Raw genomic sequence first — 26,376 nt, 5'->3', positions numbered from 1 at the left:
GTTTGCAAGGTGTTGAACTGTTGTTGTAAGGTGTTGCAGTGTTATTACAAAGTTGTCGGAAGATGTTACAATAGCAAATTAAGAACCGAAGACTAAAAATTTATCAGAAGTTAACCAAATTTCCGTAACCTAAAACTAAGATTATTTAGTCAAAATCATCTTAGTCAAAAATCATTTCACACAATTTCCCATTTAATTTACACAAACTTTTCTTATAGACCAATTAGTTATCCTATTGACACCTAACTGACTCACCCAAATATACTACTTTATAACAATCATTACAAATTTCTTTTATACATTTACAAAAAAACCAAAACCTAAGTAAGCCATGATATCATTTTCTTCAATAGTGATAGAAGGTGGGATTCTTAGAAGGCACTAATTTCTTTCATAATTTTTTCAAATAATTACAGTTATGTCCTACTTTGAATCTAAAAATGTTCCTTTCTCCAAAAATTTCATTATTTATTCCTCCAGGCTCCATCTACAATTCGTGTTTGGGGCGACGCGAGATTTAAGAGAGAGAAAAAAACAGAGAAATATAATGTCTGCATGTTCCTGGATCACATTTTCAACCATTTCACAAAACAAACATTCCTTCCCTACCATCTTAATCTCCCCAATTCAGCGGCGGTGGCAGCGGCAGCGGCCGGGAGTTCTTCTCCAATCACCTGAACACTCAAAATCATGGATGATCATCAAATCTTTAGGTAAAAAAGAAGAGATTTTTCTCCTTCCTAAATCGAAGGAGGACGGTGGAGATGAACAAGAAAATGAATATAAAGGTAGAGAAGATTATTTATTTGATTTGGAAGAAAAGAAGAAAGAAGAAAGTAATGAAACAGAGACAAGTAATGAGAATTATGATCTTGATCGGAAGGTGGAGGTAATGGTTGCAGCGGCAGTTACAGTAGTCCTTGGAGTAGGGAATCGGGTTCTTTATAAATTAGCTCTCGTTCCTCTTAAGCACTATCCTTTCTTCCTCGCGCAGCTCGCCACTTTCGGGTACTCTCAAAACTTCTAGGTGTTTGACTTTCAAGCTTTAGCTAGTTGCGACACAGTAATCTGATGGCGTGGTAGACTGGTAGAGCAACAAATAATAACTGCTACTATTGTTGTTAAAACACTATCGTTATTATTGTTGTGAATATATCTACCGGAGTCAGGTAGGGGTGGGAATCGTGGGCGTTCGAACGGGCTCGGGCATAGTATAGCCCGACTGGGGCGGATTGGGGCACGAGTACTTGAGGAGTTGATGTGTTGAATGAACGGCGGGTCCCACATGAACGGGAGGTCCCACGCGAACGGGAGGTCCCACGCGAACGGGAGGTCCCACTCTCACTTGTACACTAGTGTAGGAGTCTTCCCTGCATACTAACCTGAGCTCCTATGTAACAATTCAGTGCGAGCCACCTACTTATTCCAATTGCAAAGGTGACAGGGAGACTCCATGGTGTACTCCTAATAGAACAAGAGATATTTAGGTCTTTTACACTGTGAAAAGACCAAAATACCTCTGTCTTAGTAACCATTTCAACTATGGAGTACACCATGGAGTATGTTTAGGGAGTTCCCCAACCATTTTGTTTCTATTTGGGCATTCTACGCCCTCGAATTGTCAAGAGAGAAGTGGGCTAAGAGCAAAAGAACGAAACGCCTTTACAGGCACCCTATAATCAACCAATGATTCTCTTTACCTCAAATTCTTTAGTTAGAACAAACCCTATATGGGCTCTCAGATGAGGGGCTTCCATCCTATTTTGGAGTCTCTGAAATTTTCAATTCTAACATGGGTTTCCAAATAAACAGGGGCGGCCCAGGCCCAAAGCAGCTAAAGCGGCTGCTTTGGGCCTCACTTTGTATAAGGGCCCCAAAATTGCAATTCATTGAAGGCACTTCCATGCAAAAAGCTTATAAAGTTAAAACTCAGCCCAAAATAAAAAGCCCATTACAAACAAAAACCCACTAACACCGTTTTGAAAGGCCGCGGCTTTGGGGAATAAAAAAAATTCTCCGGGGAATAAATTCTCGAGGGAATCCAGATTTTTTTAAAAACTCTCCGGGAAATAAATTTTTATGGGGAATACAGAATACATTTTTCTGAAAGTTCTCCTCCATCTCATCACCTCTCTCTGCCACTTCATCTTCTCGACACCTCATCATAATTTTAAAAAGATTAAAAAAGAACTTAAAAATGATTCGGACAAGAACTTAAACAAAAATGATTTTGTGAAAAAAATAAATAAATTTTAGAAAATAAAAAACAAATAAGAAAAAGTGGGCCCCAAACTAGTCGTTGGGAAGCCCAACGGCTAGTTGAGAGAGGCTCCCAGCCTCGGGGGAGTCGAGCCTGGGGCTCCCCTGTTGGGGGTATAGGGGATGAGCTCCCAAATTTTCAAATGAAAAGTGATTTTTAGCAAGAGAAATCCTAGGCAGATTTGGGAGAGAATTTGATTTGTCATTTTCCTCTTCATTTTTTTTTCAAAATCAAGAAGAAATTTTGGTTGTTGATTTGAAATTCTCTCGCAAATTTGCATAGTCTTTCCTTTGCTCTACCACAACTAGATTAAATTTTATTGTATTTGTTTTCTTCCAATTTAGCATACTGGGACTCAGAAAACCATAATAATTTGTATGTAAGTTATGTTAGTTTCAGTAGAGGCCTAACTGACTTTCTACTTGTAGTCATTCGTTAAAATGTGTCTTGTAGTGGGGAACTGCTTAAATTCAAAGTTTCGCAACGAACACATGATCGTTTGGTAGATAATATTATCTGAAGCATAACATTTCTTGTTAGGCTTATAATTTAGTTCTCTTTTTCAGATATGTGCTGGTATACTTCTCTGTTTTGTGTTTTCGGTATCGTGCTGGCATTGTTACTGATGAGATGCTTTCCTTGCCAAAAGCTCCATTTCTCGGCGTTGGTCTTCTAGAGGCTCTAGCTGCAGCTTCTGGGATGGCAGCCGGAGGTAAAATTCCTTTCTGTGTTTTATGCAACAAACATTTCTGTTTGGAATGTACGAAATCGAGTTGATCATTTGATTTATCATTTCCATTTTTCAAGCTTATTACTTTTTGTGTATTAATGCAACCACTGGTCCTCTAACTTGTACATAGTTCATGTTTCTCTTTCCCACTTTGAGTAGCCATGCTTGCTGGTGAATCAATTCCAATACTATCTCAGGTAATAATAAGTTAATAACCTTAAGCCGACATTTTCTCATTATAAAGAAAAGGAATTAATCGTTTCTTCATTTTGCTTCACAGTCAGTTTTACCACTTCATCGATGGAAATATTGTACTTAGATTGTTACCGTGATTCTTGACTCTCCCTCTCTCTCTCTCTCTCTGTGCAGACCTTTCTTATATGGCAACTTCTATTGTCAGCGGTTTTTCTTGGAAGACGATATGCAATCAATCAAATACTTGGATGCTTTCTTGTAGCTAGCGGTGTGGTAATTACCGTAGCAAGGTAACTATTTCTGTTGAACAGTGTTACTTTGCCTAAATAAGTCAATTACATAATGGCGTGTTACGCTTCTAGACCACATATCAGTGTTCACTTTGTCATACTGGATTTCATTCTTATGAACATATGGGTCGAAACATGTGACCTTAGTGAGTAACTTTTACTTAGTAACCGAAAGAAGCATTTTCAATATCCATATGAATTTGTTGTTTAAGGTTCATTCATGAACCTTTTCTTATGCTTTGATTACTCTTAAACCTTTATATTCATTTCTGTCGATCCAGAACCTTGTATAAGTGGTTTTGCCGCAAATTCATCTAAACTTATTAGGACTATCTACCTACCTAGGCCCGTGACTAGATCGGCGTCTACATCCTTAAATAGAAGTAGCTTACATATCTCTATTTGACATCCCTAGGCCCATGATCGGCGATCGCCAGGCGATCCGGCTAGAAGGTCAAAAGACTCAAAAGGGGGAGGCGGAGACAGCGAACAGGCCTTAAAGAGGCCTGTGTTGTTCGACAAGAAAATAGTCATTGGCACTTCCTTATATGGGCCAGTTTTAGTAGTCCTTAGAAATATATTTTCCTTATTCTTTCTTTCTCTTTATTGATTACTTAGTATTTCGTTAACTTTTCATGATTCATGTATTATACTCTGTGCAGTGGATCTGGTGCTGGTCTTTCTCTTAAAAAGGCCGGTCTCTTCTGGACAATTTTGATGATAACTTCATTTTTCCTACAAGCCGGTGATACTGTTTTGAAGGTTATTATCCTCCTCACTCGAATTCGTATCGTGACTTTTTTAGTTTTCTCATATAAAATCAACATTATGCAGGAAATAATTTTCAAGAATGCTGCCAAGAAATTGAAGGTATGAAAAATATATCACTTAACAGACATCTCATTAGCAAAATACTTAACCTATATATGATCTCAAATCTCAACCATTTAAGATTCTGAGTAGAATAAGTAATGGCTTCATTTTCCAACCATATTTGGATCCACACTCAGATTTGATTTTTACTTTTCGCAGGGAGGCTCTGTGGATCTCTTCGTCGTGAATTCCTATGGTTCAGGATTCCAGGTGAATGGATTAACTTGACATAGGATTTGGATACACGACACCATAATATTATGTACTCCAATTTAGGAAGCACTATTTAGTAGTTTACGATATTTTGGGAAAAAAGTAAGAAAACTAACTCTCATTATATCATCTTCATGTAGGCACTATTTATATGCCTCTTACTACCTTTTCTATCCAAGTTATGGGGTGTTCCATTCAGTCAATTACCAAGTTATCTTAAAGATGGGGCTGCCTGCTTTCTAAATATTGGCAACTTATCTAAGGGTATGTAAATATGGTTTTAGATCTTACTTTCATGGTGAAAACCTTGTGCCCCTTAAAAACACAAGTAAATTAACCCAAAGACGAGCAAATAGTTTGTTCTCAAATGAACTCGTTCGCCACGTTGAATTTGCAGTGGGAGCCCCGAGCCCCTAATTAGATAAATATAGAAAAGTACCCAAAATCTATTTAAACTCGTAAAAGCTTTCTTTACGGGCTAGTTAAGTCCAAATTACTGTGTTTTCAGATTTCTAATGCTTTATGGGCCTATTACATATTGTAGGATGTGATGGTGCACCACTGCTGCCAGTATTGTTTGTTATTGTAAACATGGCATTCAACATATCTTTGCTGCACCTCCTTAAGATCTCTTCCGGCGTGGTATCTTCTCTCGCCTCTACTTTTTCAGGTATTCATCTGTACCACATAAGGTTTATAGAATGGAAGCTGTGGGACCATAAGGTTTATAGAATGACATTATTAGAGGAAAATAGGACCATTGGGTCCAATTTTATGAATATGATAGAGTTCTTCCTACAATATTAGACCTCTGATGATTGTTAAGTTCGTGAGAGTACAACTCAAACCAATTTGCAATCAGTGGGCAGGAGGTCCTAGATTTTACATTCTTGGACATGAGATTTCCCTTTGTTCATGCGAGACTATTCTCAGAAAGATGCTATAGACTTCAGTGTCTCCATCCGAGGTGACACCTTTTAGTCTCTCAATGCCTGGTGATTGCTCGGCTAAGAGATACCTGGTTTGGACCTTTACTCGTATGGAACATGTGTGTACATCCTAGAGTATTGGTACCTTTTTATTAGTTATATAGTTTTCCGGTTCCTAAGGTACTTCTCATTTTGTTGTGTTGGTGTTCTTACTGAATTGTGTTGCATATTTGGGTGTATTTGTACTATAAACAGTGCCTCTATCAGTGTACGCATTTACACTACCGCTACCATATATTGGGATCGCATCGTCCTTACCATCAGGTTTTGTGATGGGAGCTGTCGTCCTTGTCGTGGGGTTGCTTGTCTACACATGGACACCCTCGGAAGGGTCCGCAACTTCAACCACCACAACCGCCTCCCAGCAGTCAACACCAGCAATATAAAAGCCCCACCCGAGTAGAAAGTCTAGTATTATTCATTTCATGGGCCTATTCTTTTTATTATGGGCTCGCAGTATAGAAGAAGAAAGGTGGAAGGATGAAATTGTTGTAATATTATGTTTCATTTTTTTTCTTTGTTAAAGTCGCAAACGAATGAGATAGGATGTTTGTTGGTCCTTTGGTGGCTTATATGTTGTTCTATATGGATAGTCTTCAAAATAGAAAGAGCAAATATGTAAGGGTAATTTGGTCAAGTGGACAGATACTTTCGTACATGTGCCCACTTTGATTCCGTTATCTCAGGGTTGTAAGATCAATAACGGATTCTTGAGGTTGTAACTTAAAATACGAAAAATAATTGTGATTCTACGTTAGGGTTGTGGGTACTGGGTAGTAGGGGTGGCAATTTGGTCCGAACCGGCGGGTTTTTTCCCAAATCCGCCCCTAATGGGACGGGTTTTACCGCCCCGTTAATTAAACGGTTCGGGTTTGGTATGAAGTTAAGAAAAACTAATCGGGTTCGGGGCGGGTTTGGTATTAGACAGTAAACTCCGCCCCGAACCGATTAGTATGTTATATATTAAATATATGTTTTATTTAAGGTTATGTTTCTAAAACTTTAATCTTATATTATCAATTTAATTATTTTATGTTTTATATTATTTAAGTAGTTGTAGTGTTTATGCAAAAACTCAAAGTCTTACAAAATTTTGTTAACAATTGTTATGTTACTTCAAACTAAAATAACTTTTGTGAAACAAAATACTTTGAACCCGACCCGACTCGTTTTATATTAAACGGGGCGGGGCGGGACGGTAATGGTTTAAAAAAAATTAATTGAGACGGTTATGGTAATTGAATATCCACCCCGATTAATTATTGGGACGGTAATGGTAAAACCCGTTTACTAACGGGACGGAGTTGGGAAGGGGATGAACCGTCCCAAACCCGCCCCGTTGACATCCCTACTGGGTAGTATCAATAAGATCCTGGTTTTTCTAACTTTGCCTCTGCAAAAAGTCCTAATTGAATTTACCCCCTTTTTAATCGTTAATCGAACTTACCAATTATTATCTTCATTAAAATTGGTTGAAATAACAATCGTTTTTTTAGAATGTAAACTTGACTGATTGGGGTTTTATCGAAATTAGAATACTAGGTAGATTTGCCACTCAAGAAAGAAAAGTTTCTTTGCTAATTATATTCTATTTTTCAGAGAACAAGTCTGATAAATATTCCTCAATCTTGGTATCTCATCCCTTCTGTGTCACAAGCAATCTTGCTCAAAATTATCCTTTCCATCTCTCTTCTCCTTCCATCTTTTATTAAAACCACAAGCTAAATGCTTATTTATTAATTTTATCATCTTCTTCAACACCAAAGCCTTACCACCTTCTCTTCTATTTACCAAAAATGGGCCAATCCATTAATAAGTTTAAGAATGGTATGTACATTTCTCATTAATGTTATAGTCATTTTCTCTCATTTGAAAATTTTCGTCATTTGCCCAGCGCCCTTACAACTATAATAATGTAGAAGTTGGGGCAAGTGCCATCAACTATTATACATCTCATGTTGTAATGACGTAATAATCCTAAGAAAAAAACGTATGTTTGTACATAATCAAATGTAGTGACTTTTGGTGATTTTGTGCAGAAAAAGCTCAGAAAAAAGATGTAGAAATTGATCAAATAGTAAAAGAATTTGACAAAAAATTTGAAGTTATGTCGAAGGAGTTGCATGTAATTGACGAAAACAAAAGCTTGGGAGAAGAAGAAAAAAGGAAGAAAAAGTTCGCAATCTTCTATTGTTTTGTGTGCGAAACTGTGGGGTAAACACTAAATCATTTTGTTTATTTATATATTTTCTATAATAAAAATTTCTTACCAAGGACTTTAGAGTTTCCTCTAGACTTGCTATATAATCTTTGAACCTCACATTGTCATTAGACCTTAATTATCATTTTGTTCCAGGGAAATGAACAACGAACTCGGTGGTACACAATTACTTCCGCCAAGGGTTAAAACTCTCGAGGAAACATTCAAAGTAAGAGCATTATATTTGACAAGCATTCAAACCTTAATGTTCATTTAGTTGTTTATACATGATACACTAGACATAAATCGACCTTATTTGCTTAGTTCTACGACCTACAACCGATTACTCAGAGTTTAGTTTGATTTGATTAGGGAAATTGTAATAGTTTAGACAATGGGCTTGGGTTCTAACCCTAGACTTATAACTTATTTTATGTCTGACATGAATGGATTATAATTTGTTTGAGTATGTCACTCATACTAGGCCGAACATGAGTCAAACAAAGCCGAACATTTAAAATGTCACTCGAGTGAATTCATATCTGAGAAGACAAAACTCTGCTTCTGTTTTATATTATATATTGCTCCAAATATTTATGAAGTTTTGTCTGCATATTTTTGCAGACATACCACAAAGGAGAAGGTGAGATGACAAAGGATGAGTTTAAGACAATTATTAGGGAGATAATATTTAACACAAGACCCACAGGGTCAGGAGGAAAGGATATCATCCTTCACATATTTGGTGTCCCAATGACAGCATTATTTATCAAAAACATAATCATGCCCAATGCAATTCCTAATGAATTTTTCATCCCTGCTGTCACTTCTTTCACTGTCTTTGCTCTTGCAAAACTCAACAAGATTTGATTTATGTAATTAATTATACTCTCTTGTCCAAATTAATATGGGAGTAATAATAATAATAATAGTAATAAGTCTTAAATAATTTCTTCTCCTTATATGCTCTTTGATTAAATTCAAGTTAGAGTGACCAGTAGTTGGATAGAATTCATTGAGATTGTTATTAGGTTATTTTGGCAAAGAGTCACGGAAAAGTACTGCGTGCAGACGGGTTTGGATCACGAGGTTACAGCTTTTAGTTTTTGGAGTTTGGGTTAGTCGACTAACTTCGACTTTGTAACTGATAAGTTTTAACATCAACTAACCATTCCGAAACTTTAAGTTTGTTTGAGTTACACATGACTCTAACACTAGTAAACTATTTTCTTTGGAATTTCAACCATGAGAGCAAAATCATCACATTGCAATTATGTTCATTTTTAAGTTGGCTAGCAAGTTACAAATGTAATTCTTTGGGGTCAGAGATTCAACTTCTCTACTCGTCTGACTTGTTTTGAAAATTTTCTATCATCTCGAACTACAGCATCCAGCTCAGCTGGCAAACTCCGTGAGTCAACCTCTTGTGTAAGAGAGAACAACTCTCTAAGCATTTGGTCGAACACCTTGAGGATGAAGATGGCCAGCTTAACTGAATTACCGGTCGTACGGTTATACGCACCCTTGTGCTTAAAGTGAAGCGCCCACACTATCAATAAGAGGCAGCCAGGAGGGTCTGCGAATAGCGTTATATTTGATTAGTATTAACTGTTAGTTAGTGTTAGTTAAGATCGATTATCTCTCTCTCTCTCTAAACCTCTTCTATATAAAGAGATCATTGTAATTGAAACAAACTAATTAAGTTGAGAAGTAATCGAATTTGTTCTTCAAGAAACTTAGTTTTTCATGGTATCAGAGCCATAAAGAAACCCTAGAAATCGATTTTCAAGAAAGATTGAAATCAAGAAACAACAAAGGGAGCTGATCTTCTGTCATCAAGGAATCAGAGATACAGTCTTCTTCTTCAACCATTAAAGAAATCAAACTTCAACCATTGAAAGATGAATCCAAATCAAAACCAGGTAACCTATAATCCGAATCTTACAAACTTAATATCGGCTAGATTAGATGGAACAAACTTTCTGGTTTGGAAAGATCAGGTAGAGAATGCCCTGATTGGAAACGACCTAGTGTGCTACATTGATGGCACCATGAGTGAACCCTCTCAGTTAGTTGTAGAGGAAGGAAGAGAGGTGGTAAATCCAGCCTATCTTCAATGGAGGAAAACAGATAGTTTCGTTAAGTCTTGCATAAAAGCAACCATTACCCATTCAATTGCTTCTGACATTTTAGGTTTAAAAACCTCAAGAGAGATTTGGTGTTATTTGGAAATGGTTTTTCTTCAAGAATTTGAAGCCCAAAAATCTTCTCTAAGAAATAAACTTCAAAATTTAAAGAAAGGGTCTTCTTCTATTGCTGAATTCTTGAGCAAGATTAAAAATTTGGCTGACTCTCTTGTAGCAGTCAATGACAAAGTGAGTGATTCTGAGTTAACTAGGATAGCTCTTCAAGGTCTAGGGAGAGAATACTCCCAATTTGTTGTTACTATTCAGAATAGAGATGGTGTCTTTAGTTTTGGAGAACTAAGAAGCAGGTTAATTCACCATGAACAATGGTTGAAGGAGCAAGAAACACATGAGGACCTAAGTGAATCATATCTTGTTAAGAAATTTCAAAACATAAGTAGCACTAGATCATCACCTATGAGGTTTGCAAACCAGACCCAAAGTTTTGAAAATGGTCAAAAACCATCATTTAGGTCGAATATGAGGGCTCCTTCTCAGCCAAGAAGTGCCTTTTTTGATTTCACCACAGTCCCTTGTGGGATATGTTACAAGTGGGGGCACACTGCTAGACAATGCAGGTTAAGATTTAAAGATTTCTCCTCTGAGAATTCAAGGTCAGCAACCAGAAATTTTGCTAATCTTCATCTTCAAGAGATTGATGAAGAAGAAGAAGAAGAGGAAGATAGCTCAAATCTACAAGAAGAAGAAGAGGAACAAGCCCATTTTGTGGCTGAACAAGAGGTTGAGTCCTTGAAAGATGAGAAGAGTTATCTGTCCTTGAGTACAAAAGATAAAAATTGGATAGCTGATACAGGAGCAACCAGCCACATGACACATACTCAAGAGAATTTGCAATCCATTACTCCTTATCAAGGTACTAATGGTGTTATGATTGGGGATGGCAAGTGTTTAGACATAGTTAGCACAGGCCAAGCAAACTTAGCTACTGGCCCAAACACTTTCCACCTTAAGAAAGTACTTCATGTTCCACAAATACAGAAGAACCTCCTATCCATCTCAAAGTTCACTAAAGAGAACTTCTGTAGTGTGGAATTCCTTCCTTGGGGATTTCTTATTAGAGATCTATGGTCTAAAGATGTCTTAGGAGAAGGACCAATGGTGAATAATCTATATAGCATTGATTTTCAAATGGATCCTTATGTTTCACCAAATGAAGATAATGAAGTAGCTTGTTTAGCAAGAGGGACAGCTGAGACTTGGCATAACAGACTGGGACATGCTTCTCAAGAGCTAATTTTGCTCTTAGAGAGAGAAAATAAAATCAAGATTACATCTAAGAACTTTAAGGATGTGTGCTCATCTTGTCAATTAGGGAAGAGCCAGAGACTTCCTTTTCACACATCTAGTAGCTCATCATCAGTTCCTCTTCAGCTAATACACTGTGACATTTGGGGACCAGCCCCAGTCACTACAAAGACAGGAGTGAGATACTACATTCTCTTCCTTGATGACTACAGTCGATTCTTTTGGATATATCCTATGAAGGTTAGGTCAGAAAGCTTAAAGTGTTTTGAGCATTTTCAAACACAAAATGAAAGGCTATTTTCACTACCAATAAAGTATTTTCAAAGTGATGGAGCACCAGAACTTAGCAAAGGAGAGTTCCATGCTCATCTCACTAAGTGTGGAATTGTTTTCAGAAGCTCCTGTCCATACACCCCTGAACAAAATGGTAGGGCTGAAAGGAAGAATAGACAAATTACTTCTGTGGGTAATACATTACTGTTTCAAGCCTCTATGCCCAAAGAATTTTGGTTTCATGCCTATGCAGCTGCCACTTATATCATAAACAGAACCCCAAGTAAGCTTCTCTCCTATAAAACTCCTTATGAACTACTCTTTGATAAAATACCTGCTTATGACATGATCAAGGTATTTGGATCACTTTGCTATCCATACTTAGGAAATACTAAGAGTGATAAGTTGAGTCCCAAATCATCTAAATGTGTATTCATTGGGTATAGTCTTACACATAAGGGATATAAATGTCTTGACATTGAGACAGGAAGGGAATATGTCTCAAGACATGTTATTTTTGATGAATTCACATTCCCTTATGCTACAATGAAGAAATCACCTAAGTCAGACATCACTACCACCTCTACTTATCAAATTTTTGAGCTTCCTTCACTTCCCTCAAATGTGAATATAACAAGTCCATCTTATCACTCTACATACTCCCTAGATGATCAAGTATTTCCATCCTCTCCTTCTACTTCAGAATCTCATGATCCTTCTCCTCATTCTTCACATAATCCTACTTTACTGATCCTCCTCAAGAAGAAGTTCTTAGTGAATTCAACCCTAACCCTATGGAATTCAATTCTCATCCTATGCAGACAAGGCTTAAAAGTGGCATTATTAAACCCAAATCTATTCCAGATCATGTTGCTCATTTTTCTGTTCCTCATGCTCTTGCTCCTGTTCATAAGGGTCAACTCCTTTCTATTCCAGAACCTACAAGTTATAAGAGTGCTATTAAAGATCCAAATTGGAAGAAAGCAATGGAAGATGAATTTCAGGCTTTATTGAGAAATAAAACTTGGTCTCTCATACCCAAAACTTCAAACATGAATATACTTGGCTGTAAGTGGGTTTTCAAGGTTAAGTACAACTTAAATGGGACTGTTGAGAGATACAAGGCAAGGCTTGTAGCTCAAGGCTATTCCCAACAAGAAGGAATTGACTATGTGGAGACCTTTAGCCCAGTGGTGAAAATTCAAACCATTAGGGTGATTTTAACTTTGGCAATTTCTCATCATTGGCCAATTCAACAGCTTGATGTTTCTAATGCCTTTCTCCATGGGCATCTTACTGAAACTGTTTATATGAAACAGCCACCAGGCTTTACTGATCCTCAATCTCCAACCTATGTGTGTCATCTTCATAAGGCTTTGTATGGCCTGAAACAAGCTCCAAGAGCTTGGTTCACAAGGTTTTCCACTTATCTTCAACATTGGGGCTTTATTAGGAGTACTTCTGATACTTCAATGTTTGTGTTCATCTCTTCTGGCCAAATGATGATTCTTCTTCTCTATGTGGATGATATCATCCTTACTGGTACTTCAACTTCTCTTTTGGACCAGTTATTTGCTGCTTTGGCTGAAGAATTTGCTATGAAGAGACTTGGCAACATCAATTATTTTTTGGGTATTGAAGTTCAGAGAACTCCATCCTCTTTGCTCCTTACTCAAACTAAGTACACTCTTGAGCTATTAGACAAGTCTGGTCTTTCTGATTCCAAGCCTAGCCTGGTTCCTATTTCATCAGGAAAGAGAATGTCCAAAATTGATGGTGATCTTATAGATAATCCCATTTTTTACAGAAGTATGGTTGGTGGGTTACAATATGCCACCATGACCAGACCTGATTTGACCTTTAGTGTCAATTACTTGTCTCAATTCATGCATGAACCCAGGACTGCTCACTTGATTCTTCTTAAGAAAGTGTTGAGGTACTTGAAAGGGACTATTGGAGCAGGAATTATACTTCACTCAGGAGATGTATCTATTCTCCAAGGCTTTTCTGATTCTGACTGGGCAGGATGTCCGGATACTAGGAGATCAACAAGTGGCTATTGTGTGTTTTTGGGTTCATCTTTGGTGTCCTGGTCCTCTAAGAAGCAAGCTACTGTGTCTAGGTCGTCAACTGAGGCCGAGTATCGTGCTCTTTCACTGGCAACATCAGAGTTATTGTGGTTATCCTACTTGTTAGAAGAACTTGGGGTCTCGATTGCTACTCCTCTTAGTCTGTCATGTGATAATATGGGTGCAAAATTTTTGGCTTCCAATCCGGTCTTCCATGCTAGGACTAAACATATCGAGATAGACTACCATTTTATCCGAGACTTGGTGATGAATTCTACTTTGAGTATTCAGTTCGTCTCGTCTGAAGAGAATCTGGCTGATATATTTACAAAGGGACTCGTCTTCTCGCAGTTTGATTTCATTCGAAGCAAACTCATGATGCTTTCCTCTTCGGATCATGAGTTTGAGGGGGGCTGTAAGAGAGAACAACTCTCTAAGCATTTGGTCGAACACCTTGAGGATGAAGATGGCCAGCTTAACTGAATTACCGGTCGTACGGTTATACGCACCCTTGTGCTTAAAGTGAAGCGCCCACACTATCAATAAGAGGCAGCCAGGAGGGTCTGCGAATAGCGTTATATTTGATTAGTATTAACTGTTAGTTAGTGTTAGTTAAGATCGATTATCTCTCTCTCTCTCTAAACCTCTTCTATATAAAGAGATCATTGTAATTGAAACAAACTAATTAAGTTGAGAAGTAATCGAATTTGTTCTTCAAGAAACTTAGTTTTTCATCTTGCTCCTCAACCGGCCTCCATTTAGCAAGGAAGTCAGCTCCCATATTCGTTTCTCAGACCACATGCTTAATGGAACACTCTTGGGATCGTGGCTAAAGTGCTTTAATTTTCAAACAAACATGCCAAACCAGCCAAGGAGGCTGCCTATTAAAATCAGAGAGAAGAGAACAGACTATCAAGGAGTCAGTAGCAATCATCACTTGGCCATAGTTCACCTTAGCTACTAACCTCAAGCCTAACTCAACTCCTTGGAGTTCATGAAGCAGGGTAGAACTTCTAGGTGCTTGCCCTACAGCCAAGCTGAGCACCTTACCATTGTGATCACGAAGCAGAGCCCCATAACCTGCTGCATCTTCAGTCATGGAGCTATCAGTGCTGATCTGCACTTGCCCATCCTCTGGAGGCATCCATTATGACCCTAGAGCTTGACCCTAGCAAAATTGATACTGAGATTCCACTTATCAGAGAACATTCTGTTCTGTAATATACCCTCTATTGGACCTTTCCAAGAGGCAATCTTAATTTTGACCTCTTCAACAATGGTTACCAAGATAGATGTTGCATTGTTTTGCTTCTTAAATATTCTAGCATTTCTCTCCTGCCAAATATGATACACAAAGGCATTAAAAGAAAGGCATCCTACTCTGGCTAATAAAGAAGTACTGTGAAAAAGGATGAACCTCTTGATAATAAAATATAGAGAGAGTCAATGAGACCGACAGATACAGAGGAAGATGAGTGAGAGAGAGAGGAAGAGAGAGCAAGTGTAAAGTAAAGTTAGAGATAGTTGAACAATTAATTCTTTGTGTATTGATGTGTTAATTGTAATGTAGATAAGTGGTATTTATAGGGATACAAATTATTTAGGGTTTCCTTATTAAGGGATGTAGTATCTAATCTAAATATACAGTAAATATCTTTCCTGATGTCTTCATGGACAGAGCCCACTCGGTTGACCGAGTGGAAGCAGGTTTGTGTCTCCTAATACTCCCCTTCAAGTTTGAGCAGTAATTGAAGTGATGCCCAACTTGCCAATAATACTCTTGAACGGGTCAGCACCCAGAGGCTTTGTAAATATGTCCGCGAGCTGGTTGTCGAAAGATGTGTAGCGTGTGGCAATGATGTTTTCTTTAATCTTCTCACGAACGATTTGGCAATCGATTTCAATGTGTTTAGTGCGTTCATGAAAAACAGGGTTGTCAGCAATATGAAGAGCGACCCGATTGTCACAGTAAACTGTTATCGAGCTAGAGTGGTGTATACCAAAATCGAGTAAGAGATATTTGAGCCATTGGAGCTCACAAGTGAGAATAGCAAGAGCACGATATTCTGCTTCCGCAGAAGATTTTGCAATGGTGTGCTGCTTTTTCGATTTCCAGGATAAAGGGTTCGAACCGAGCATCGTAAAGTAGCAAGTGGTAGAGCGACGAGTAGACGGACAACCAGCCCAGTCAGAATCACAATAACAAGTAATGTGAAGAGAGCTGTCAGCAGAGAAAAAAATTCCTTTGTCAAGGGAACCTTTTATATAAAGAACCACACAATGAGCAGCATCCAAGTGGATTTGACTCGGAGTCTGCATAAATTCACTCGAATTATTTACTGCATAAGTGATGTCAGGACGCGTGACTGCAAGATAAATAAGACGGCGATAAACGAATGGGTCTTGTAAAGGAATCCCATTAGAAGGACTGCAACGCAGTTTTTGTTCCATAAGAAAGTCAGAGGGACAGAAAGCAGTGAGTCCTAAATCTTTGACGATATCAAGGGCATATTTTCTTTGACAAAGAAAAATGCCTTTAGAGGATCGAGAGACCTCTATACCAAGGAAATATTGTAAGCGACCCATGTCTTTAAGAGAGAGGTACGATCAATGAAGGTTTTGAGTTTTTGAGTTGTGAAACGGAAACATCATTATTTCTTGTAATAACTATGTCATCGACATACATGGGAACAAATATCTAAGTGGTGGCTGAACAATACGTAAAAAGTGAATAATCATACTTGGATTGAGATAAGCCTTTAGATAAAAGAACGGAAGAAAATTTTGAAAACCACTGCTGGGATGCTTGTTTAAGGCGATGTAGTGATTTGTGGAGGCGATAGACATTGGACTCCCCCTAAGAGGAGAATTCGGGAGGAAGTTTCATATAAACTTTTTCATGTAGATCACCTTGAAGAAAGGTGTTATTGACGTAAAGTTGGCGAAGATACCACCCTTTGATGACGGTTTTGGAGAGAAAAACTCGAAAGTAAACTAATTTAGCTATTAGAGCGAATGTATCAATATAGTCTAAGTCTTCAATCTGAGTACTCCATATCCTTTGGCGAGTAGACGGGCTTTGTATCGTTTAATAAAGCCATCCGATTTGAATTCGATTTTATAGACCCATTTACAACCGACTAAGCATTTTCCTGGAGGAAGAGGAACAATTGACCATGTCTTGTTTGTTTCCAAAGCAGGTATTTCGTTGGCCATAGCTTCCTGCCAAAGAGAAGATTTCATCGCCTGAGTGAACGACGTTGGTTCAACTATGGAGATGACAGATGAGATAAAGATTTGATGAGACGTAAAGAAGGAATTAATGGAGAAATAATCCTAAAGAGGGTATTTGACGGAGGCGGAATGAGTGGAAGGGATGAAGTCTTTTAAGTGGGCCGGTGGACGGGGCTCGCGTTGGGCATGAATTTGTTAATCAGCAACTTCGGAATGGACGAGAGAGTGGTCGTCAGCCGAAACAGGAATGTCTGGCTAGACCGAGGGAGAGAAACCGGGTTGTGCTATAGGCGCATCGGAAGTGGACGACGAAGAGGGTGGTGTAGGAGGCACCTCCGTCGTTTGACCGACCGATAATGGGGGTGGTGGCCCCAACGGTAGTGTGGTCGATTGTTGTTCAGCAAGTGGTGCCGGAAAAGTAAATGTTCCATCGTCCAAAATTGAGAGAAATGGAGTAGAGATGGAATTAACGATGAGAGATAAGAAATCGGTTTAGCCATTGGAAATCGAGTTTCATGAAACACCACATCGCGGGAAGTGAATATACGACGAGTATGGAGATCATAGATACGATAACCCTTTTGACCATTCGGGTATCCAAAAAAAAATACCAGCTGAGGCACGAGGGTCAATCTTTGTTTTGACTAATGGAATTCGAGCATAGCAAAGACACCCAACAAGCGAATATGTGAAAGATCGCGTGGAGAGAAGGCTTCATGGTGGAACAACCCATGGACAATAGGAGTAACTAATTTATTAATGAGATAAACTGCAATTAAAACACATTTACCCCATAAGGATGGAGGGAGATGGGCTTGTAAAAGGAGGGAGCGAGCCACTTCAAGAATGTGGCGGTATTTTCTTTCAACCACCCCATTTTGTTGGGGGGTGTATGTACAAGTGTGATGGTGAATAACTCCTTTATCAAGGAACCAAAGTTGTAAAGAACTGTTCATAAATTCAGTACCATTATCTCATAGGAATATTTTTATGGTAGATTTAAATTGCGTTGAGACATAATTAAAAAAATTAGTAATGAATTTAATAGTGTCTGATTTTGAACTCATAAGAAAGATCCAAGTACAATGAAAAAAATCATCGACAAGGTTTAGAAAATAACGACATCCGTTAGTAGAGGGTACCGGAAAAGGACCCCAAACATCGGCGTGAATTAATTCAAAAGAATGAGAGTAAGAAGCGTGAGATGAAAACGGTGAACGGGATTGCTTAGAACGAGGACAAACATCGCTCAATACTTTATTATTAATCAAAATAGAGTTCATAATAAAATACTTAAGACGAGACAATGATGGGTGGCCAACACGCCAATGTCATAAAGTATACGAAATATTACTAGGACTATTATTAACTACACTAGTAACTGAAAAAATTAGACTCTCCGTGCAAAGGAAATAGAGATCATCATGAAGAATACCAAGCCCAATCATCTTCCTTGTTAATCGGTCCTGAAAGACAGAAATTTCAGACTCAAATAAAACAGTACATCGCAGAGGTTTCGAGATTTGAGAGATTGAGTTTAGATTAATTTGAAAAGATGGAATATGGAGAACATCTTGTAAAAAGAATTCATTAGAAAAGAAAACTGAACCTATATGAAGAACTCAGACTCATGAACCATCCGATAATCTGACATAAATGTTAAGTGGTGCAATCGAATATGGAGAAAAACGAGTAAGCGTCGAACAAATATGTTTGGCGGCGCCTGAATTGATAACCCAGGGAGGAGAAAAGAGGAATAGAACGTACACGAGAGATTGATTTGAGGGGTGCCGATAAAAGAAGTGGTAGTCGGCTGCTTCTGTTGATCCAAAAGTTCTATAAGCGACTTGTATTGGTCGACAATGAGGGATGATGCTAAAGGCACCGAAAGGCTGGTCGGTTCTTGAACCGAGGCGGCTAGTTTGTCTGGCTGATTGCGGTTCCGTGGGCCCGCACCGGTTTGAGGAGGGTAGCCATGGAGTTGATAACAAGTTGATAAGTGATGTCTGTGAGTTTTAGAATGATCGCAGTATGGTCGTGGACACTTAGGACGTGGCTTTAACCGATTGGTCAAAGGGAGGTCGTCCATGGTCGTTGGAGCCGACGGCAAGAGTAGCAGCCTCAATTTTGATAATGATTAAGTTGATTAAGCTTAGTTGCACTTCTTCTTGTTTGATAAGATTTGTCTTCGAATAACCGAAAACCGGTCGTCGAGGCCTTGAAGAAACTCCACAGCTCTATCTTTATTGGTACGATCAAGAAGAGACCTTCCATGTTCGCAAATACATGGTCATGTAATCATCAGAGAATTTAATTCGTCTTGAAGAGCCTTGAGATTAGTAAAATAATGGGAGACGTCAGAACCATCCTGCTTAAGGGAAGAAATAGCTCGTTTGAGTTGAAAAACTTTCGGAGCATTAGTTAGATAGAAGCGGTCATGGAGATTTTTCCAGACATCACATGCATTATCATCATAGAGAATTGATGAACAAAGAGAAGGGTCATCTGAGTTGATAAGCCAACTAGAGACTAAGTCGTTACAACGACCCCATAGATGCAACTCATTAGAATCAGTAGGTTTGGAGATTGTTCCATCGACAAAACCTAAGCACGGGGAGGCTTGATTGTTCCATGAGGAACAATTTTCGCCAGTTAGAAGCGGCGTGATTAAAATTGTGGTGGGAGAATCCAAATGATGAACACCAAATGGACCACCAAGATTAGTAAGAAAATTAGTAACAGTTTATGAAGAAAACTCGTGACAAGGCAAAGCTAAAAGAAATATCTGGCTTTGATACCATGTGAAGAGGGGTGAACCTCTTGATGATAAAATATAGAGAGAGTCAGTGAGACCGAGAGATAGAGATGAAAATCGAGTGAGAGAGAGAGAGAACAAATGTAAAGTAAATTTAGAGATAGTTGAACAATTAATTCTCGGTGTATTGGTGTGTTAATTGTAATGTACATTAGTGGTATTTATATGGATACAAAGGTTTAAGGTTTCCTTATCAAGATATACAATATCTAAACTAAATATGTAGTAAATATCTTTCCTAATGTCTTCATGGACCGAGTCTACTCGGTTGACCGAGTGGAAACGGATTAGTGTCTCTTGATAAGTGTTGGAAGGTCCACTCCACTCGGCCAAACCGAGTGGACTTGGTCCCATAGGAATCCTATTACAACTAGGATTCCTTAGTAGTTAGGATTATATTTAGATAACTATTATAGAGTTTAGTTGTTTTCAATTTCCTCTTTTGTATCCTATATATACATAACCATACATAATTGTACAATCAAGTTATTGTGAATAATAAAAGGTATTTTACCAAAACCACTAATAACTTCTCTCTCTCTCTTGGATCAAACCGAGAACATTCATCTTCTTCTTCTCCCACTCGGCTTCACCGAGTGTGATCATCATCTTCTTCCCACTCGACATCTTCGAGTGTGTACTCGGTTATAACCGAACACTCATCAAGTCTCTCTCTCGGCTTCATCCAAGAGTGACTATTATCGAGGTATTTATATTTTCACATGGTATAAGAGCCAATTTTTTTTAAAACCATGACTACTCCCGAAACAACTTCGGAAACTACTCAAGTTCATTATACTTCTAATGGTGGCCCGTTTGATGTTCATCATTCGGATTCTCCAACCACCATTGTCATCACACCACTTCTAACCGGTGATAACTACTCCTCATGGTCACGAGGAATGACAAAAGCCTTACGAGCTAAAGGCAAATTAGGATTCGTTGATGGAAGTATCGAACCACCCACCGATCCTAATGAACTAGTTCAATGGGGACGATGTAACGATCTCGTTTCTAGTTGGCTAATCAATTCGGTTGATCCACCTCTTCGATCATCCATATTATATGATGAAACCGCCTCCGATATTTGGAAAAATCTTTTTGATCGATTCCATCAAACCAATGCTCCTAAAATCTTTCAATTAAAGAGAGCTATTTCTTGTCTCAAACAAGAGAATTCGGATGTTTCTACATATTTCACAAATCTCAAGGCTCTTCAAGATGAACTCAATTCCTTGTTAACAACTGAACCTTGTATATGTGGCCATGCTCGTTCCTTGATTGAAAGAACCAACCAAGATAGAGCTATGGAATTTCTTCAAGGTCTCAACGATAGATTCTCCTCTATTCGGAGTCAAATTTTGTTGATCGAACCCTTCCCATCTATTCTTCATATCGACTCACTTATCAAACAGGAAGAAGTTCAACAAAACCTTGTTACTCCCATGAATATTGACTCAAATACTGCTGCCCTTGCCGTTGGTTCAAACTCATATAATCACAATCGTGTTGATGGATCAGATAAACAAAGAACCAAGCGACCACGACCATATTGTGACAACTGCAGGATCCATGGACATGACGTTTCCACGTGCTTCAAAATCCATGGATACCCGCCTAATTACGGTCAAAGGAACCGGACCCGAGCTCAGCAAGAACCGGTGGCTGCTTCGGTCACGGACCAAGTTGGACCGGGGGTGCCTACAGCAACATCTCTCACCCCGGAACAATATCAATCGGTTTTGGCATTATTAGATCAACACAAACTGCCCACAACCTCTCTCCGTCTCAACAAAGATCCACTCGTTAATCTCACCGGTAAGTATACTTCTTCTTTTCATCCTCCTTGGGTTATTGATTCCGGAGCGTCTAAACATATATGTTCGGCTCTCTCTCGTTTTTCTTCATATTCTCTTGCACCTCCCGACCTATACGTTCGATTACCCGACGGTTCACGGGTTAAGGTGCACCATATTGGTTCTGTCTATTTTTCCAATAGATTTTATTTACAAGATGTGCTTCATATTCCATCTTTTCAATTTAATCTCATATCTATATCTCAAGTTTCTAAATCCCTTGGTTGTACCGTCTTGTTTGATAATGACTTATGTCTTTTTTAGGACCGAACAACGAGGATAAAGATTGGGCATGGTAGTCTTCATGACGACCTTTACTTCCTTCGCACGGAGCATCCCATCCTTTCGGTTTCAAGTTTAGTTCGAGATAGTTCTAGTCATGAGTCTTTTGTTTTATGGCATAAACGTTTAGGCCATCCTTCTTTTTCCCGTTTTCAATACTTTAATTCTAAGCTTCCATGTTTGAATTTTAATTTTTTATCGAATAAAGTATCGTGCGAAGTATGTCCACTTTCAAAACAATGTCGATTACCTTTTCCTACTAGTACTACTTCCTCCTCTCATATATTTGAGTTAGTACATGTAGATTTATGGGGTCCCTTTCCGGTTCCCTCCACCTCCGGGTGTCGTTATTTCTTAACCCTTGTCGACGATTTTTCTCGTTGTACTTGGATATTTCTCATGAGTTCAAAATCGGACTCAAATACGTTAATTAAGAATTTTTTTAATTACGTTCATACGCAATTCGATTGCAAAATTAAAACAATTCGATCCGACAATGGATCCGAATTCATGAATAATTCACTACAAAGTTGGTTTCTTGATAAAGGGATTACCCACCAACGTAGTTGTACTCACACACCCCAACAAAACGGGGTTGTCGAACGAAAACATCGCCACATTCTTGAGGTGGCTCGTTCTTTACGCCTTCAAGCTCACCTCCCTCTATCCTTTTGGGGTGAATGCGTTCTAACCGCCGTCTATCTCATTAACAAATTACCAACACCCATCCTTTTTGGAAAATCACCACATGAAGTCCTCATGGGTACTCCTCCGAATCTTTCCCACTTACGTGTGTTCGGATGCCTTTGTTTTGCTCGTATTCCTTTGGTCAAAACAAAGATGGATGCTCGCTCTTCCGCCGGCATCTTCCTTGGCTATCGAAGTGGACAAAAAGGATATCGTATTTACGATATCTCCACAAAACGGATTTTCGTCTCTAGAGACGTCACATTCTTTGAAAATCAATTTCCTATGTTCGATTCCTCCCCTTCGGCGACAAACTATTCTCCTCGTCCGACACCATTCCTATCAATCGACGACGACGACATTGCCTTTCCGGCAACAATTAATTCACCGTCTAACAGTAGCGATGACACCGAAGTGCCTACTGTTCCTGCCATCCCGGTCAGTGATGCCGATACAGAGGTGCCTTCAGACACCCTTGAATCGGTTCCTGTCCGATATGCCGATGCAGAGGTGCCTTCAGACACCTCTGCTGGATCAGTCCCTGATCCACTAAACGATACAGGGGTGCCTTCAGACACCCCTGTTGACACTCCTGTCAACCCCAATTCCGGGGCCTCTTCGGCTGCTGCCGACACCACTGTCCATGACGGTTCTTCTCATACCGTTTCGTCAACAGACGATGGGGCTTCGGATTCCGGCCGTCCTTCCAGGTCACGACGCCCACCGTCCTATCTTAACAATTACGTGTGTTCGAACACGAATACAGTCAAGTATCCACTTGAAAACTACTATTCTATAAATTCGTTTTCTACATCTCATCAACAATTTTTATCATCGGTACTATCTACTACCGAACCTAGCTCTTTCACTCAAGCAATGAAATCTTCACATTGGAGAGACGCTATAGCTAAAGAAATCTCCGCCTTGGAAGAAAATAAAACCTGGACTATCACCAGCCTACCACCCGGCAAAAGACCTATTGGTTGCAAATGGGTGTACAAAATCAAGTTCAAATCTGACGGTTCAATCGAACGTTACAAGGCCCGTCTAGTGGCCAAGGGCTACACCCAAATTGAGGGAATAGATTACAGTGACACTTTTGCCCCAGTGGCAAAACTGGTAACTGTTCGTGTTCTCCTCTCTCTTGCCGCCATTAAAGGCTGGTCACTCCACCAATTGGACGTTAACAACGCATTCCTTCAAGGTGATCTGAATGAAGAAGTTTACATGAAACTTCCCCCCGGTTTTTCATCTCAGGGGGAGTCTAAAGTCTGTCGGCTTCATAAATCTCTGTACGGTCTTAAGCAAGCCTCCCGTCAATGGTTCTCCAAATTTTCCTCCGTTCTCATCGAACGGGGTTTTTCGCAATCTAAAAGCGACTACTCTCTCTTTACTTTTCGTTCTTACTCCACTCAAATTTACGTTCTCGTCTATGTAGACGACATAATCATTACAGGAAATAATGATAAAGTTATTTCCCAGTTAAAATTATTCTTAAATACTGCTTTCTCATTGAAAGATCTGGGCCGTTTACAATACTTCCTTGGAAATCGAAGTATCTCGCTCATCACAAGGCATCTTCCTATGTCAACGGAAATATGCCCTTGATATTTTAAAAGATTTTGGACTCACCGCTGCACGTCCTTCTGAGTTTCCCATGGAACAGAAACTCCGTCTCAGTCCCACCGACGGCACACCTTTGCCAGACCCGTCGATTTACCGCCGCCTAATCAGGCGATTACTTTACCTAACGGTTACACGACCAGATATCACCTATGCCGTAAATAACCTCAGTCAATTCATGCAAACACCTAGCCAAGTACACTTAGACGCCGCTCACCGCGTACTACGATACTTGAAAGGTACCCTTGATAAAGGAGTTTTCTTATATGCAGACAGCTCACTCCATATTACAGGATACTGTGATTCGGATTGGGCAGGCTGCCCTTCAACCCGTAGATCAACTACTGAATACTTCACAATGTTAGGGTCCAACCCTCTCTCTTGGAAATCAAAGAAGCAACCCACAGTTGCCAAATCTTCGGCTGAAGCAGAATATCGAGCTTTAGCCATTCTTACATGCGAACTACAATGGCTCAAGTATTTACTACTTGATTTTGGAATCGACCACTCCGACCCGATGACAGTTTACTGTGACAATCGGGCCGCTCTCCACATTGCTGATAATCCCGTCTTCCACGAAGGAACAAAACACATCGAGATAGATTGCCACATCGTTCGTGAAAAGATCAAAGACAACGTCATTGCCACACGCTTCACCAGTACAGAAAATCAGTTAGCGGACATCTTCACAAAACCACTTGGTGCAGAACCGTTCAAGAACATAATTGGCAAGTTAGGCGTTACTTCCATTCCCATAGGAATCCTATTACAACTAGGATTCCTTAGTAGTTAGGATTATATTTAGATAACTATTATAGAGTTTAGTTGTTTTCAATTTCCTCTTTTGTATCCTATATATACATAACCATACATAATTGTACAATCAAGTTATTGTGAATAATAAAAGGTATTTTACCAAAACCACTAATAACTTCTCTCTCTCTCTTGGATCAAACCGAGAACATTCATCTTCTTCTTCTCCCACTCGGCTTCACCGAGTGTGATCATCATCTTCTTCCCACTCGACATCTTCGAGTGTGTACTCGGTTATAACCGAACACTCATCAAGTCTCTCTCTCGGCTTCATCCAAGAGTGACTATTATCGAGGTATTTATATTTTCACAATAAGTACGCTTGAAATGAGCACTACACCATCTGACTGCATCCTCAAGTGAGTTAAGTGAACTCTACAGAAGCTTAATTTGCCAAGCGGACCCTCCCATACAGTTCTTGAGAGTTGACACCCAAATAAAACATGAAAATCAGTCTCCAAAGATGGGAATCTTGAATTCAGTTATTTCGTAAAGGTACCTGAGAGATTTCGTGGGGATGGTAGAAAGAGTTTAGTTGTGACAAAATGGCTTCTGCTCATCTGAGGGGTAGTGGATGGACTTGTTATTCTTCTTGTTTTGGGAGGATTGGGATATTATTTTTTTGTAATTAAGAGAAGAAAATTGAGAAATCAAAATGATAGTTGATTTGTATAAAGATCAATAATCATTCGGAAAGAAAAAATAACTTTAGTCTCTGAAAAATTCATTTCATTGAACTTAGAAATGAATGAGGGTGGAGGAGACACACAAACACAACTTAGGCTAACCTGTAGTCTTCTTGTGGGATCACAGACAGCCAGTATTGTATAAATGTTGAAACTTTAAGAAGATAGCTCATTTGTGAACATATATGTTGTTCGATCAGGAGAGCAGATGTAATGAAGTGTGGTCGCCTTGGGGGCGTACCCCAACAGGCCCAAAGCAAAGTCCAACATTCTAAATAGAGGGAAAGGATGTTAAGTTTGTGGCCAATTGGTGTGCTCAAACGACAACTTTGGTCGTATTTTCGTGCAGATGCTTTACTTTTTATATGTTGACACGAGCTTGATCAATTTTAGATTCAGAGGCTCTTCACAACCTATTGAACTTGATCACTTGGATTCAGAAGTTCTGAATTTAATTGCTTTAACTCAACCCTGCTTTTTGGGTCTTCTTTTTGTTGATATTTTTTGCTAATTTTTTTGTCTCTCCTTCTTAAGAGATTCTCTCATTCACACCACCAGGTGGACAAACCCTTTCTTTGGGTAGTCACTTTTTTCCTTGCTCTCTCTTTGTTTCTTTTTTCTTCTTTGTGGGAATACTATACATTAAGTGTTTTTGTTTGCCAATAGTGAGGAATTCATCGCCTTTTTTCCGTTGCATTTTCCTCCTTCTTTCTTCCTTTCTAATATGGAGATACACCAACACCCATTTTTCAATTTCCAATTAACCTTGGATGAATATTTGTGTAGGACTCAACATTGAACCTTCGGCTCTGATACCACTTGAAGTGGGATTAATT

The 26,376-nt window shown here is 39.1% G+C and overlaps 2 protein-coding genes across 2 annotated transcripts; both read left to right on the top strand.

Annotated features, from left to right (window-relative positions):
- Positions 1 to 364: 364 nt before the first annotated feature.
- On the top strand, positions 365 to 6,935 carry LOC147566898 (protein CLT1, chloroplastic-like). Its single transcript, XM_086668756.1, has 11 exons — positions 365 to 1,008; positions 2,827 to 2,972; positions 3,150 to 3,187; positions 3,360 to 3,475; positions 4,138 to 4,237; positions 4,310 to 4,345; positions 4,508 to 4,558; positions 4,702 to 4,825; positions 5,106 to 5,231; positions 5,746 to 6,326; positions 6,910 to 6,935. Exons 1-10 carry the CDS (start codon positions 419 to 421, stop codon positions 5,934 to 5,936), a joined length of 1,518 nt encoding a protein of 505 aa, XP_086524882.1. The 5' UTR covers positions 365 to 418; the 3' UTR covers positions 5,937 to 6,326; positions 6,910 to 6,935.
- A 261-nt stretch (positions 6,936 to 7,196) lies between these two features.
- LOC147566897 (uncharacterized) lies at positions 7,197 to 8,696 on the top strand. The gene is made up of 4 exons (XM_086668744.1): positions 7,197 to 7,377; positions 7,590 to 7,764; positions 7,907 to 7,979; positions 8,375 to 8,696. The coding sequence occupies exons 1-4, from the start codon at positions 7,347 to 7,349 to the stop codon at positions 8,618 to 8,620; spliced, it is 525 nt and encodes a 174-aa protein (XP_086524870.1). The 5' UTR covers positions 7,197 to 7,346; the 3' UTR covers positions 8,621 to 8,696.
- Positions 8,697 to 26,376: the final 17,680 nt, after the last annotated feature.

Source organism: Eschscholzia californica, unplaced genomic scaffold (assembly GCF_041429995.1).
Source record: "Eschscholzia californica isolate CP2 unplaced genomic scaffold, dmEscCali1.0.p SCAF_1, whole genome shotgun sequence".
Lineage (NCBI taxonomy): Eukaryota > Viridiplantae > Streptophyta > Magnoliopsida > Ranunculales > Papaveraceae > Eschscholzia > Eschscholzia californica.
The sequence above is the reverse complement of the archived record's forward strand: the minus strand, read 5'-3'. Positions and strand labels throughout refer to the sequence as shown.